Raw genomic sequence first — 16508 nt, forward strand, 5'->3', positions numbered from 1 at the left:
CAATTCACTCTGGCCACAGCTCGTCAGAAAACTCCACTACAAAACAATTAGGAGCAATTACCTTGAGTTCCCTAAGGAAATGCTACTGTAAGATTAAAGTACGTACTGGCACACAAACTGCAACAAGCTACAGTAATGGGAGGGGCAGCGGAATGGGAGGGGCAGCGGTATTTATGTCAAGAAGATAATAAACAACGTTATGTTACACGACTTCTATGTAGAACCTTATATGCATTTGGTTGTATCTGCTTTCACCAGACGGGTTGGTTATGTCTACTGCTAACTTCTTCCACCCTTCTTGCGGATCGATGAAGTCTGCCAGCTGCCGCATCAGCCCGTAGCTAACGCAGCGCACGTACGTCGAACTCGTCACGGGCTTGCTCATCCTCAGCGCCTAAGGAACAGAAACGGGCCGTCACCGAAGAGGTTCCGGGGGCTGCGGCAAACCAGAGACGCATCAGACCCGATACGGCCGCTGCTTCGCGCCCTGCCCCACATCGGGCCCCTCCGGCCCCCGCCTCACGGCTCCGCCAGCCCGTTCCCGGCCGCCCCGCAAACCCCGGCCCGCCCCCCCGGTGCAGCCCCGTCCAGCCCCCCGGCGGGCGAGCGCCTCCTCCCCCGCCCCCATCCGGCGCTGGAGACACCCCACCCGAGCCGAGCCGAGCCGAGCCGAGCCGAGCCGAGCCGAGCCATCCCATCCCATCCCATCCCATCCCACCCCACCCCGCCCGGCCCGGCCCGGCCCACCTCACCTCACCCCACCGCCGACCCCCGGCCCTTCCTGGCGGCGGCGCCCCCGTCCCGCCCCGCCCCGCGCGCCTTCCTTCCCGGCAGGCGCTCCCGCTGCATCACTTCCCGTTTAAGAGGGAGGGACTGAGCCTCTGACGGCGCCGGCGTCACCGGGACGCAGAGGCCGCTCGGTAAGGGACGCGCGGAAGCGCTCTGCTGGCGGGCGGCCTCCCCGTCGGCCGCCCGGGAGGGCGGTGCCCTGCCCCTCCGCAGCGTCCCGGGGCCGCCCGGGGAGGGGCTCCCGAGCTCCGCGGTGCCCCCGCGGGCTTTTCCCCGTGGGGACCGGGCACCCCATGGCGGCCCCTGGCGGCGGCTGCCGCCTCTGGGGCGCGCGGGTCCCGTCCCGCCCTCGCGCGGCAGCCGCTCCCGCAGTGCCGGTTGCGTTTTGCTTTTCACTCCCCTTTATTCCTTGTTTTCTCCTCCCGCAGGGGTAGTGGTTCGTGGCAGGAGCAGGGGCAGGCAGGGCAGCCATGCTCCCTTCCTTCAGTTACGTGACCCGTCACACCGGCTTCCGTGGTACCATCAAAAACTCACCGAGTGACTTCGTAGTGACAGAAATCGAGGTGCCTGAGCACCTGCAGGGGGTGAGCAGGGCTGAGCCCCTTCAGAGAACCGGCGAGGTGCTGCCAGAGCGCAGCAGCCCGTGCCCGCAGCAGCCCAAGAAGCGGCGAGTGGAAGCTCCGCCAGCCGCGGGGGGTGACCCAGGCCGGGCAGGAGGCGGCTGTTCCGCACCCCCTGGCACAAACCATCGCGAGAGTGAACCTGACCTGAAGCCTGGCCTCAAGGAAGGCGGTATGTTGGATTCCTTGCTGGGCAAATCCATGAGTGAACTGCTTAATAAATTCGCTTGTGATGTGAAGGATGCCTGGGACTTGGAAAATAATGCTGACTGTAGCAGCAGGGAGTTCTCCCTGGGGCCCGTACCGGACAAGAAAACCCGAGCTGATTTGCACAGTGCTGTTAGGCAGAAATTCCCCTTCCTACTTACTGCTTCAAAAGACAGTGAAATGATAGTGAAAGGAAATGCTGATTACAGAGAACTTTGTCGGTTAGTGACTGAAAAGGAAACAAGTGATTTCTTCAAATTTTTGGATGCGAAGCTAGAAAATGCGACGTTTTCTTTTGAGCCTGATGGAAACAAAGAGCACAGGAAAATAGTTCACCACTTTATCAGTAGAAAATTTGGGAAACTTTTAGAAACAAAGTCTTTTACGGTGACAGATGTCAATGATCAGCCAAATGTGTCAATAGTGGTACGATTTAGAGAAAAAAGGTGGTCCGGAAAAAGATCTGCTGGTGGTTTCCAGGAAAAACAAGATGTTTATACAGGTAAATAGTATATTTTTAGTAAAACTGTGAGATACTATTGTTCTTTGGTAAGACTGAGGCTTGGAATAATTTTTTAATTACATATGGGCCTGGTTGACTTATTGTTTATGCTGAAATAAATTATTATTAATGCAGTGAAGTTATACCCCTGGAGAATGAGATGGATGAATCCAGTTACTGTAGTGGTTTTACATCAACTGTTCAGCTACGGTTCTTTAGCTTGTAGCACTAACTGTCATTCCCTGTGTGCTATCTTTCCCTCAGAAGTAATTGGGGGATTTTAGAAGATGCATCTAGATGATGGACAAGTCAATAAGGTCAAATTTGATTTATGATCTCATTCCTTGCAGAAGTTGGTTTCTGATACAGAGAAAGTTTCTAGCAGTAAGTCAATACTTGTTTGTTTAGTTGTGTTGCAATTTATCAGGTGCTATTTATAAAGGCAGCAGGGGTTTCTGGTTGTTCTAAAGAGTTTTGTGTACTGCATCTTTTTCAGTTTCCTTCAGTTCTGTGGGTCAGAGGACTTTTTCTTTACAGTTTCCACAGTATAACTTGAAGGGATGAACCTGCCTATCTGTCATGGCAGAACACCTGTATGATTTAGAAGTGCAAATTCCTAATAATTCTAGATGATTGTTTCAGCTTTCACCCTTCAGAAGGAAAATCTGGAAACACTGGAAGCAATTGGGTTATTGGCTGCTGAGCTTGGTGTTCTTCCTTCAGACTTCAGCTATACTGGCATCAAAGACAAGAAGGCTATTACTTACCAACCTATGGTTGTGAAGAAGGTGACTCCTGAGAGGTACTAACAATCTGATATTATCAACATGGGATAATATTCTGAAATGTTCTTACTTATATGTCTACCTTTCTCGTGTGTTAGAACACAGTGGAAATGGCTTTATTGTTTTGTGGCTTTAGGGAATGTACAGCTTAGCACAAAAGTCCCCAGTGTTGGAATTTAAGGAAAAGTCTTGCCTTTCTCTGTATGAGACCCTCAGAGGTCCGTACTGGGACCAGTGCTGTTTAACATCTACATCAGCAATATAGACAGTGGGATCCAGGGCACCCTCAGCAAGTTTTCAGGTGACACCAAGCTGACTGGTGCAGTCGATAGGTTAGAGGGATGGGATGTTGTCCAGAAGGACCTGGACAAGCTGGAGAAGCGAGCCTGTGTGAAGCTCATGAGGTTCAGCAAGGCCAAATGCATGGTCCTGCACTTGGGCAGGAGCAATCCTTGCTATCAATACAAGCTGGGGGATGCTATGTTAGAGAGCAATCCTGTGGAAAGGGACTTGGGGGTACTGATGGACAAAAAGTTGGGATATGAGCAAACAGTGTGCACTCGCAGCCCAGAGGGCCAATTGGCATCCTGGGCTGCATCAAGAGAAGTGTGGCCAGCAGGTTAAGGGAGGTGATTCTGCCCCTTTGCTTTCTTAAGACCCCATGTGGAGTACTCTGTTCAGCTCTGGGGTCCTCAACACAAGAGGGACATGGGCCTGTTGCAACGAGTCCAGGGAGGGGCTGCAAAAATGATCAGAGGGCTGGAGCACCTCTCCTATGAAGACAGGCTGAAAGAGCTGGGATTGTTCAGCCTAGTGAGGAGAAGGCTTCGGGGAGACTTTATAGTGCCTGAAAACGACAGGATACCTGGGGAGGGACTGTTTACAAGGATGTGTTGAGATAGGACAAGGGGCAATAGTCTTAAACTAGGGCAGAGTAGATTTAGATGAGACATTAAGAAGTTCTTCACAATGAGGATGGTGAAGCACTGCAACAGGTTGCCCAGAGAGGTGGTGGACACCCCATCCCTTGGAAACATTCACAATCAGGCTTGACCAGGCTCTGAGCAACCTGATCTAGTCAAAAAGGTCCCTGGACACTGCAGGGGGTTTTGACTAGATGGCCTTTAAAGGTCTTTTCCAACGCCATACATTCTATGATTCATAATATGAATATACTAAATTGTCTGGGACAGTATCCTTCCAATTCATGCTCATGGGATCCACTTTACAATTTCTTAAATAGCATCCAGTAGCTGGAACGATGGAGGCTATGCTACATGACACAACAGGTTTTCACATTTTATCAAAGCATTGTTTTGTGGTCCAGAGGTAACAGCTTGAAAGCTTCGTACGGCTACAAAACTGAAGTAGGCAGTTACAAATACATTTTGGACAGGTGCTCTCTTTGAATGTGAAGCATCAACTTCTACTGATTATGCAGCTTAGAAACTTAAGAGTAAGTAAAGAAGGTATCACCAAACCTGAGGGCTGAAAATTCATTCTGAATAACGTGTCAATAATAGAAGATGTGCCTTTCCATTCCTTGTTTTTTTTTTTACTCTTTGTAGCCTATTGAGAGGGTAAAAAAATACATATTAAGCTATGAAACATACCTTTTGTTTATGTTTTCATATTAGATAAAAATAAGTGAAATGTAAGTACAATTATGTGACAAGGTAATACAAAGATGCTCAGATAATTTAGTTGTTGTGAAATATTTTTCAATTAATTTCTGATATTTCAGAGGGCTAGGTTATGTGAGAGCTTGAGTGAAGACATATCAAGGGAAAAAGGACTCAGATAAAATTGTGGTGAAGTGAAAGTAGTCAGAGGTGGCAGGGGCTCCTTTCTTATGTGTATTGGTGAACTGCAGGGACTTTCGAGCAGGAAGAGTGATTTGGCTTTGTACACAGTGTAGTTTGCTGAGCAGTTAAGAACTAAGGAGAACAAAGAGAAGAGACTAACAAATGAAAGATAGGTTAATAGTAAGTTGAATTAAATGAGTCAATGGATCATATTAAACTTAGCAGTAAGTTCCATTATATATTCATAAATGTCCTGATTCAAATCCTGGGCATCTGACCTGGATGAGGGAACAGAATGTGCTCCCAGCAAGTTTGCTGATGACACTAAACTGGGAGGTGTGGCTGACACACCAGAAGGCTGTGCTGCCATTCAGTGAGACCTGGACTGGCTGGAGAGTTGGGCGGGGAGAAACTTGATGAAATTCAGCAAGGCCAAATGCAGAGTCTTGCATCTGGGGAAGAACAACCTCATGTACCCGTACAGGTTGGGGACTGACCTGCTGGAGAGCAGTGTAGGAGAAAGGGACCTGAGGGTCCTGGTGGACAGGAGGATGACCACGAGCCAGCAATGTGCCCTTGTAGCTATGAAGGCCAATTACATCCTGGGGTGTATTAGAAAGGGTGTGCTTAGTAGGTCAGGAGAGGTTCTGCTCCCCCTCTATTCTGCCTTGGTGAGGCCGCATCTGGAATATTGTGTCCAGGTCTGGGCCCCTCAGTTCAAGAAGGACAGGGAACTGCTTGAAAGAGTCCAGCGCAGAGCCACAAAGATGATGAAGGGAGTGGAACATCTCCCTTATGAGGAAAGGCTGAGGTAGCTGGGTCTCTTTAGCTTGGAGAAAAGGAGACTGAGGGGCGACCTCATCTATGTTTACAGATATGTTAAGGGCGAGTGTCAGAAGGATGGAGCCAGGCTTTTTTCAGTGATGCCTAGTGATAGGACTAGGGGCAATGGGTACAAACTGGAACATAGAAGGTTCCACGTAAACATCAGAAAAAACTTCTTTACTGTGAAAGTGACGGAGCACTGGAACAGGCTGCCCGGAGAAGTGGTGGAGTCTCCTTCGCTGGAGATATTCAAAACCCACCTGGACGTGTTCCTGTGTGATGTGCTCTAGGTGACCCTGCTCTGGCAGGGGGGTTGGACTAGATGATCTTTCGAGGTCCCTTCCAACCCCTAAGATTCTGTGATTCTGCCATAGTAACAGTAAAAAATTGCTGGAGTCAAAACCATAACTTGTTTCTTCCTCAGCTTTAACTTTCTAGTGGTTTTTGTTCTTAGCAACAAAGTACACTCTGCAATTAGAAGAAAGCAGAACTCATGCTTTTACAATTTATTACTGAGATAAATAAGTATTGATAGTAAAATTCCACTGCAAACTGGGATGTAAGACCAGTTGTTCAAGATATAATTATCAAAACTTTGCATTAATATTTAAATGATTATGCAAAATAGTTAAATACTTCCAAGCCACTAGCATAACAGATAAAATAAATACTTTTTATAAATAAAAAAATTATAAAGTTATTAAAATACCGCATAGAATGTAGGCTCTTATGCTGGAAGTTTAATTTTATTTGAATAACTATTACTTACACATAAGAACAAAGAGATTCAGTGGATACCATAAAGGGCAAATACTTGAACTGTCAGCTGTGTTTCCTATTACAAGCATGTAGAAGCATACCCAGAGAATCAATGCACTGAGTTTGTTATTGTTAAGGCTGACCAAGAAAGGGCAATTGGTTTTGGAGTCTGCTAGAGCACATTACTTTTTCTTCTTCTTTTTTTTTTTTTTTTTTCCTGTTATGAAAAGCAGATTCTTACGACTGAAGAGTAAATTACTTGTTTTTCAATAAAAATGCAAAATTCTGTTCAGTTGCTTTGATAAAGTTCAATGAATTGCTTCATTTCAATATCTGTTCAGCTTCAGAAAGTAAATGAAGCAAACACTTTAGAAAGTATTTCTGAACTATAATTAAATTTTAAGACTTCTATGTCTCCATTTGATTTGGTTTTCTCATAATAATGTTTTACATCCCTTTTTAATATTTGTTTTTAATTCTAGTGCAACGGTAAAGAAGACATTTATTAGAAGTTGAAAAGTTTTAGTAGAGGATGTTTCATAATTTCTCCCAATTATTCATGCAGGTTGAAAGAAATTGGGAACAAAATGGAAAACAAGGGCATGAAAATACACAACATTCATCTGGCATGCCAGCACCTTAAACTTGGTCAGCTGAAGGGCAATCACTTTGACATAGTTGTGAGAGATCTTAAACACCACAGTCATGATGACTCTTCTGCAGATTTGAAAAAGAGAATATCTGAAGCAATGGAAAACGTTGAGGTAAAAAAGCATCATGGTTGCTAATAATAATCTGTTTAAAATTCTGTGCTGTAAAAATAAAAGTTAGTTGTAAAGAAAATGCTTTTAATAGCACAGTAATGGCACTATTTCCCAGTTTTGATGCTTTTTGCTATTTTATGTCTTTCCTGCATTACTTAAGGAATCAGGAGTAAAGCTGCCTTCCACGGCGGGACCGTGAGTGAATTCATTCTGTGTTACAAACCACAGACCCCAGAGTTTGCAGCAAGGCGGATGGGAAATTTAGTAGCAAATGAGTATGGGTACATAAGCTATTGCTGCACAGGCCTAAGGCCAGCCCAAGTGAAGTGTTTCACTGTGGCAGTTGACAGCATGAAAGAAGGTAGTCACACACATCAACCAATTGCCTTTTTTGGTCATCAGAAGAACTTGCATGGTTGGCTTAGGTGAAAAACTGTTCTTGGCATAAATACATGTGAAATGTCAGCAGCAGAGAAAGAAGATCTGCTGAAATTCAGTGGAATTTGTTTGCTGTTATCCTTAGTCACTGTAGAAAACCCCATAATCAGACATTCTGAAATCACTGAGAAGAGGAAAATAATAGAATAGAAAAGAAAGCATTAAGTCTTTTGTACAGCAGTAGTTTTCATGCCCTATCTTTCTAAGTGTTAACCATAATACCAATTACTTTAAGAAGATTAATGCAGGAATAAAGACTTGAATGAGAACTACCCATTATGCAAAAGCAAAATGCATTACTTGTGTTTTGGAAAATAATTTTATTGAAAAAAGCACTTAGCTGGTACTTTAATGCTTTTCTCTCTCTGTGCTCCATCTGAGCACTAGTTTTTTGTTTTGCCGTTTGGAAAATAAACACAAATTCCTATGATTTTGTGTCTTGCTTTCTTAGATTTATTTTACTGATAAGATGAATGACAAATACATGTGTATTAATCCAAAATTTGGATTTCTCATCTTCCATGAAAACAAAATCGTGGAAGGACCTAAGGATGTCCAAAGCAAGGTTATATAATTTAAACCAAATACCCATTTCAGACACAAATGCTACATATTTTTCACTTGTATACTCCATGCATATTTACTGTTTTCAAGGAAAAGATGTTCTCATTGGGTCATATGACTGTGATTTTACTGCCCACATGTGACCTTGAACTAGGACTTAAAATACCAGGTATCAGAAGTTCTCACTCTTGGTCTTTACTATTGTAATAATAATGCCAATTATCTCACGTGAAAAAAAAAATAGTATTTTTAAGGAAAAATGTCCAACAGTGGTTACTGTTCATTCCCTGTGCTATGCCACATTTGCTTGAGTAGGGATTTCATAATTTGGTGCATATAAAAAGCTTGATTACTTTGACTTGACCCATAATTGTATTTATTCTGAGTAACTATATAGAAATAGTTTTGTTTTGTTTACCTGTTTTTTATAAAAGTGAAGATGATGATAGAACTTGATTGTAATTTTAGATGTTTCTAAATTAGGGGCTAAAATTTTGTCATTAGTCCTAAGTTACGATTATGTTACATATTTTTTTCTGATTAAAAATAGTTTGCATGCATTTTGGATTTAAATGTAGATGTGTGTGCTTAGTATTACTAGTTGAACCTGATACTTTCATGCTTTTAACATATTTATTCTTTATCATTCTAGATAAAAGGATTTGTAAATTACTACGGACCTCAGCGATTTGGACAAGGACAGAATGTTCAGACAGATCAAATAGGATTGGCTTTACTGAATGAAAAAATGGTATTTTCATTTTGTAATTTAAATAGTTACTGTCAAGTTAATTTCACATTACTGTTAAAATGTCTAGTGCTGCAGTTGACCTTCCCATTGAACAATTTAATTTTTGAGAGAAACCCGTATGTGTACTGGAAGTAATTGCCAGATCAGTTTTGACAACAACATAAGCATGAAGATCTTCATCTTGAAACAGAAAATCTTTCTTAAACAGCAGGTGCAGCTTTAAATAGTACAGGAAGTGATTTTTTGGTCTCTGATTGGTGTGTGATTGTGATCATTGCCATGTCACTTGGCAAGAAAGCAGTTGTACTCCATAAAAGGTTTGAACACTGAAGTGGAGTCATCTTTAAATAATGTTTCTTTGTGGTCCTGATTGCCTCCTAACTTCTAGCCTCGCTATCCTGCTGGTGGTCTATATGCTTCTTAAAAATGTCTTAAGACATTACATAGGATTATATGAAAGGGTTTGTGTTTTCATTACCACAGTAATTTACCCTCTATATACAAAATATGGCTGCTTTCCGTTACTCCTTGGTTACTTTCCCTAACTCTTAGTTCTGAGCAATTGCTTGCTCATAAGCTAAGGAGAGCTTATTTCTTAAGTAATCATTCATAAGATAAGTCATCTACTTTTCAGTGTATGTGGTAGAGTACTTAACACAGGTCTAAAAAAGAATCAGATACTACAAAGTCAAATGAATACTTGAGTATCTTTTTCTTCTAATCTTGTTTTGATTCTGAGAAAAGTCAGGAAGACTTATCCTCCAAATAGAAGAAGAAACAAGATTTGAGGGCAGCCCTTAAAAGTTACTGTTGATATATCTGACATTTTGAATTCTGGCATGCTAGCAGTTGGTACCAGGGGCCAGTCCCTGCGAAGTAGTGATTTAAATCTCTAGTCTTTACACAGGTACTTTTAAATTTAAAACATGTAGAAACTACTATTTGTCTTCAAAATGTGCCAGTATGTGCTTGCACAATCCAATACAGAGGAAAACAAGAACCAAATGCCACAGGTGGGTGTAAGTGCTAGCAAATGTGTAGTTCTGCTGGTGTTGCAAGTAGCAGAAGTTAGTGTAGTGTTTTCTCTGTCACAGTGTCATCTAACTTTGTACAGATCAGTATAAAAAAAGAAAGATTGTTCTGCTGTGTGATACTGTGGAAAGTGTTGAGTTTAAATTTAGCATGAAACAGGTAAAAGGGAAAGAAGGAACCTTCCTGTACAGGATAGGATGATGGTATTACAAAGTGGAGGAGTTCTAACTGGATGCTCAAGAAGAGTGACTGATGTGTCGTAAAGTTTTGAAAGCTGTCATGTGTCTATAATAAAAAAAATATTGTTCTTTGAAGGTGAAAGCTGTGAAGTTATTCTTCACACCTGAAGATACTGATGACCCTGTAAACAATGCAAAAAGATACTTTCTTCAAACTGGTAGGTCCAGTTACATTTTCTGTATGTTTTTTCAGGGTTGGTATTGTAAGACACTAAGGTGTTGCTGCACAGAGAGATACTTTTGCTGCTGCTTTGTACCACGTAATAGCATATTCTGCGGAACTCAGTAGATTTGCACAGTTAAAAATTAGATGAGTCCCTGAATGTGAGTAATAGTGGAAAACTAATGTACTTCAGATACAAGACAGTATAGAAACAAACACTGCATAGCATAAGGCTGGACAAGACTAAGATAATTTTACCAAAGCATTTTTAGACTTCTTCCATCTGTCTGGTTTTGGAATATAAACTTCTCTTCCCTAATAAAGAAGGTATACGGGAATGAGGCACTCCACTCTTACTCAGCACTGACCACATGTGGGCATCTAATTTTATGAGATTTCTATAACAATCTTAGCACTTTTTTTTTGCCCCTTTGAGCTTTGCTTTTACATCGCTTTAAGTATGTATCTCTTCCATGCTTTCCTGTGATCTAACTTGCTTCTGTTTGAACTAAAATGAACAAAATATGTCAAAGGCAGAAGTGTGATGAGTGAAATGCTCTTACTTTTCATAGCTATTGCTTTCATCATTTAACTTAACCTTTCTCTCCAAAACTAAAAATTTGGAGTTGCTCTTGACTGAAAAAATATTTGTTCTTTTCAAGTATTCCACATCTATTAGCCTTCTTACCACAGGAGACTGAGAGAACAACTATGATATATAGCTTCAAGAGACAGCCATATGTTTAATTTCATAAAAACAGATATGATTAATTATTCTGTGTTGTATGTTGCTGTATGATGCATAGAAGACATTGATGTGGACTCTGCCAGCAGCTGCTTGCCTTTTCCTGAAAGCAAAAGGTAAAAGGCTATGAAAAAGGCTTTCTCAGATGACCACTTGTAATGAGAAAATGTGTAAACTATAGAATTTGAAATACACAACAGTCATATAATGTAAAATCTGATTAAATGTATTTCCGTCTTGGTTGAGACACGGACTTCCCAGTGGCCAATACAAATTGTACCTTTAAAATAAAGACATAGTTTTTACCCCCCACAAAATGCCTATTCTCAAATGATGTAAAGTAGAGGTATAATGTTCTTTTATAGTTTGGTTTTCAATTTCAGCTACCTGATCTAAAAAACGTTGGAGTGATTAATTAAGTTTCTAAAACACATAAATAGATGCAAACTAGGCTGAGTAACTGAATGACAGCTATTTTAGTTTATACTGCATGAAATGGAATTCATGGGATTGTGTTGATAGGTATTTAAGATAAAATTTGTCTAACATGACACATTGAAGGGAATAATAACACAGAAGTCATAATAAAAAGCTTAGACTGGTGCCATTTTTCCCTACCTGATTATTTAATCTTCTTAAGTGTAGTTTTTCCTGACAGGTAATATTTGACACATCAAGGATTACTTACATGGTTATTTTTGTTTCTATCAGAAGATGCAAAAGGTGCACTTGGGATGCTGCCGGAATTTAAAGTGAGAGAGAAGATGTTGCTACGAGCTTTACATCGCTATGGTGTAAATCATGAAGGTTGTACCAAAGGATGGCTCAATATTCCTCATTCCATGCGCATATTCTATGTCCATGCTTATTGTAGTAAAATTTGGAATGAAGCGGCATCATATAGACTGCAGATCTATGGTTCCAAAGTTGTTGAGGGGGATCTTGTCTTCTCAGAACAGGATGAAAGCTATTTCCTGAATGACAAGGTGAGTCTTCACAGAATAATTCTTGAAAACAAAAACAAAACAAACAAACAAAAAAACAAACACAAAAACTTAATGTATTTGCGTACATACTCAGACCTACTCCAATGCTTTTATTTTGGTTCATTCATTAAAAATATTAGTGACAAAGGTGAAAAAAGTGATGTAGCTTTTTTTGATTTACCATACATAGGCATATAAGCTAAATATATATTAGCAACTTTTATCTGTTCTGACTGTTCATGTAATTCAAGTGAGAAGAAGAAATAGAATGTCAGAATTGGTATATGTAAGGATTTAGCCTGAATTGTGTATAATGTTCTCCTCAGGATGTGAGTGGTGAAACTTCCAAAGTGGTCTGGGTGTGCCTGTATTACCAGTGTGCATAGGGAGAATGTATCTCACTTATTTTGGGTGAAAATCTTGCATGTTTGAAAGCAAGAGCATTTGGAAGTAACCTCCAGTCCCTGCAGAGTGGCTTCTGTTTCCCTTGTGATTTTATTCAACAATATTTTTAAGAGTCAATGTTAATAAAACAAGTAGATCAAATAAAATTAAAATCAGAAGTACCAGATTCAGTATTAAGCTACTTATTTTAATACAGATATATTCCTATTTAATATAAAACCTTTTTCTTAGTATTTTTGCTTTTGCTGATGTAGCACCAGTTTGTCCAATTAACCTCGAACTCAAAGATTGAGTCTGTAGTGGTAATTTGCTCATTAGTGGTAGCTAGGATCAATACATATTAATGCAACATCATTTACCAATAAATGTTATTTTATATTAAGCATCTTTATGGTTTTTCATACCTGAAATAGATTATTATCATTGTAGTAGTCAAATAACCTTAGAATCCTTTAAGAGTTTGGGAGTACAGTGCATAATTCCTAAAATAAAGTGTATGTTTTATTTTGAAAAAAAGGGGTTTTTTTTTCTTCTTAAATGTCTTGTCAGGTTCATGTAGTCACTGCTCCAGAAGAGTCTGCTAACAAATATTCTATAAACCAAGTAAGTATATATGAAAAATTCTTGAGTTGTTGATCTCTTTATTTGATTAAAATGTTTCTTGGTTTTTTGTTTTTTTTTTTTAATAATGTGATTAAGTTAACTGGTGCAGTCTTGCTGAATGCACATTAAAGAAAAAACTTGTGAACTAATCTCCGCTCTCATAACAAACAGGAGGAAAGAATATGTCTTTGTAATGGAAAGAAGTACAGTGTCATTTGCAGTATGACTATTTATCTTGAAACTGGAGAATTTTTTTCGGTCTACTGGGAAAAACATTCAAAAGCAGTCGATGTTCTAATTTTTGAAGGCTCAGAGTGCATAGCTGTGAAGTCTTACATGGGCAATTTAATGTCTTTATTGCTGTATCTTTCCCAACAAGCAAGGAAATTCATGTTAGTGTTTTCTAGTTTTTTAGGAATCCTTATATATCCATTATTTTTTCTCCTTTAATTACATCCAATTACCTGCTTTGCACAGCTTCACAAGAGAGGCTGCTGTTTTACTATTTCAGGCCCCAAACCACAAGATTTAGACACGTGTACATTTGTAATCACATATATTTAAAGAGAAATTGGTGGACTTAATTTCAAATGTGTTTGTTGTTTTGTTTTTTAATTTGAAGGTGGTTCTTCCAATGGTGGGACATAGTATCAAGTATCCCAGTAATAAAGTTGGGCAATGGTACCGTGAAAGGCTTTCTAAAGATGAGCTGCAAATGTGCAAATTCAGAGTGTCTCCACTACAGCTGAATATACCTGGATGCTACAGACCCATTTTGAAAAATATTCAGAATCTGTCATATTTTTTGCAAAGTAATGAAGAAGGAATTGGAATTGAAGACAACCATCTGACTGAATCAAAAGTATCTCTTCATATATCATTTGACCTTGATCCTTCATGTTATGCAACGGTCTGTCTGAGAGAAATAATGAAATGTGACCTTTAAGATTCCAATTAATGAAAGATTGCAGGGGTATTGTACAGTGGTGATATTTTATGTGTAATGCCAAGAATATAAGGGAGAATAACAAGTCCAAGCCAGAAACAGAAAAAAATCATAGATTAAAGTTCACACCGATTAGGAAGAAACTCACAAAAAAACTTGTAATGTTCCAAAAACATTCCAAACCCTAAATGCAAACCCTTTGTTTCATTGGAGTAAAGCTACGTGTTATGCCAGGCCAGTTTAACAGGACTTAATGAGGGCATGGGCTGCAAGCATGAATTTCATATTTGCATAGGGCTCTGACTTGCAAAGTTAAATCCTGGAAAATGGTTTGCAGCAAGCACATGAATCTTTTATTTCATAATTTTAAAAAATGGTTTACACTAAAGTTTGCAGCCAACATATACGTAACCGAAAAGCTGCTGTACTGAGGTCCACTAAATATATTTTCATTGTGTTCAGGCACAAAGTGTGAAAAGGTAAATGTCCTGAGTCAGCAGTGACAAAAGTAATCTGATACTTTATCAGACATTTGATGAATCCCCAATCTTTAATTAAAGCTAAGGATTTCAGGATTAAGTAGTGCAAAGCAGTTGGTTAGTGCCTATTGAAGCTCATCAAGATGAGGTGAGTAATGAACATAACTGCAAAATAATTTATAATAAAACCAAAATATCATTTTATTGTTTACAGGATGAGGACTTTATTCCTGTTACTATAAAGCCTTCTGATGCAAAAAAAAAAAAAAAAGGTTAATGGAACTGCCCCTGGAAAAAAGCTTTTATATTTTTTTCATAATTAAAAAAAATAATACAGTTAACTGTGAGAAGATGTGTGGATTTGTGGAAAAGGGGAGAGCAGAAACATTGACTTTAATAAGGCTTTTGACACTGTCCCACAATATTCTTGAAACGAAGTTAGGATATTATGGTCAGGATGGATGGACAACCAGATGGGTAAAAAAGTGATTGGGTAAGGCTTAGAGAGTAGTGGTTAATGGATCATACCCTGCCTGCAATCAGTAACTCTGGTTTCTCCTAGGCCCCACCTGGTTTAACATATTTGTCAGTTACCTGGAGGAGGGGGATGGAGTTCACCCTCATCTAATTTGCAGATGACACTAAGTTAAGGAACAAATGGATACTGTGGAGGTTCAGGGTGCCATTCAGAGCAAGCTAGACATGCTGAAGGAACAGGCCAACAGGAACCTTATGACATTCAGCAAGGACAGATGCAAAGTTCTCCTTGTGGGAAGGAAACACCCCTGCAACAGCCTAGGCTGAGGAGCAGCTCTGTGGGAATGGCCCTGGGGGTCTAGTGGGCAGCTGAACATGGCCCAGCTGTGTGCCTTGGCAGCAAGAATAACCAGCAAGTGTCCTGGGATGTGTTAGCAGGAATACAGAAAATAGGTGAAGGGAAGGGATTGTCTCATTTTTCAGCACTTGTTAAACCAAATTTAACTTCTGTGTCCAGTTTTGATCCCCAGCACAAGAAAGACATAAAAAAGATGAGCAAGTTCAGCAAAGGGCCTCCAGACTATTTGGTGACACCAGCACTTGCCATTTGAGTACAGGCTGAAGGAACTGGGCTTCTTCAACCTGGAGTAGAAATGGTTTGTTGTGGAACCAACAGCAGCTCCCCAGTACCTGTGGGGAGGTTAGCAAGAAGATGAAGCCAGACTCTTAGTACTGGTGCACAGCAGGAGAACAAGAAACAATGAGCATAAATTGAAATTTAAGATTCAGATTGGCTAAAACAAAGTACTTTTCCCCTTTGAGGACAGTCAGGCAGTGGACCAGAATCCCCAGAGGCTGTGCAGTGTCCATCTGAGAAGGTTTCCAAGACAATGGGATAAAGCTCTGAGCAAGCTGGTCTGAGCTCAGAGGCAACTCTTGTTTTGTGGAAACCAGAAATCTCTTAGAACTTGGATTAGCTTATTTTAAACATAGTATTGCAAGTGTTTATTCAGTCTGTAGATGGCAGTATGACTTAAAACAAAAATGGAGAACTTCCATTTTTACTGAGAGAGAATTAATAGTATAAATTGAAGTCTGTTTATGGTATCAGTCTTTCAGTTGTTGCTAACAGCTGAGTAAGATAAATCTCCCAAGACTGATAAATAGACCTAAAATTCTAAGAGTAGAAAAAACAGAAATGTAATTGACATTGTTTCGATGCTTGTATAAAACTGTAGCAGTGAACGATCCAGATAATTCACTGCCTTAAGTAAGAGGATTACTCTAAGTCTGTAGAAGTAATTCAAAATTTGACCCTCGTCTTTTTTTGTAGGAACTGTACAATTCAAGTTTGTGGTATACAGCCAAACTGATTGAAAAGTCCATTTCCCTGCCATGACCCATCTGAGACAGCTTTGTTCCTGTCTTTGCTTTTCAGTATCACCTCTTCTGTCTTCCACATGCCCTTAAAAATACCCCTCTTCTGGAAAATTATTTTTAACTCAAATTGTTTTGGTACAGCACAGCTAAAAAGAGTTGTCCTGTCACCACTGACATGGTAGAGTGCTCCAGTGCAAACAGGAAGCTGCATGCAGTTAAAATGACCAGAAGAAATAAATTGGCA

The 16508-nt window shown here is 40.3% G+C and overlaps 2 protein-coding genes across 9 annotated transcripts in view; one reads left to right on the forward strand and one right to left on the reverse strand.

Moving 5' to 3' along the window:
• IRAK4 (interleukin 1 receptor associated kinase 4) overlaps nt 1-1371 on the reverse strand; it is an 18308-nt gene extending 16937 nt beyond the window's left edge. The window contains exons 1-2 of one of the 5 annotated variants that reach the window (XM_051641535.1): nt 1324-1371; nt 225-394 (exon numbers count right to left, since the gene is read on the reverse strand). In XM_051641535.1, the coding sequence (XP_051497495.1) occupies nt 225-385 (161 nt within the window). In that variant the 5' untranslated portion in view covers nt 386-394; nt 1324-1371. Of the gene's footprint in view, nt 1-224; nt 518-649; nt 674-752; nt 820-1323 lie in introns of those variants that run through there. The other 4 variants (XM_051641525.1, XM_051641540.1, XR_007891724.1 and 1 more) reach the window with 4 other exon arrangements.
• Nucleotides 868-14748, forward strand: PUS7L (pseudouridine synthase 7 like). 4 transcript variants are annotated; one of them, XM_051641441.1, is made up of 9 exons: nt 868-920; nt 1218-2118; nt 2761-2920; nt 6858-7056; nt 8711-8809; nt 10157-10238; nt 11700-11974; nt 12929-12982; nt 13605-14748. In XM_051641441.1, exons 2-9 carry the CDS (start codon nt 1260-1262, stop codon nt 13926-13928), a joined length of 2052 nt encoding a protein of 683 aa, XP_051497401.1. In that variant the 5' UTR covers nt 868-920; nt 1218-1259; the 3' UTR covers nt 13929-14748. The 4 variants fall into 4 exon arrangements, with proteins under 4 accessions (XP_051497401.1, XP_051497409.1, XP_051497417.1 ...); XM_051641449.1 differs by having other exon boundaries at nt 2842-2920; XM_051641457.1 differs by having other exon boundaries at nt 1218-1581.
• Nucleotides 14749-16508: the final 1760 nt, after the last annotated feature.

The sequence above is a fragment of the Apus apus genome, chromosome 1 (assembly GCF_020740795.1).
Source record: "Apus apus isolate bApuApu2 chromosome 1, bApuApu2.pri.cur, whole genome shotgun sequence".
NCBI classification, from domain to species: Eukaryota; Metazoa; Chordata; class Aves; order Apodiformes; family Apodidae; genus Apus; species Apus apus.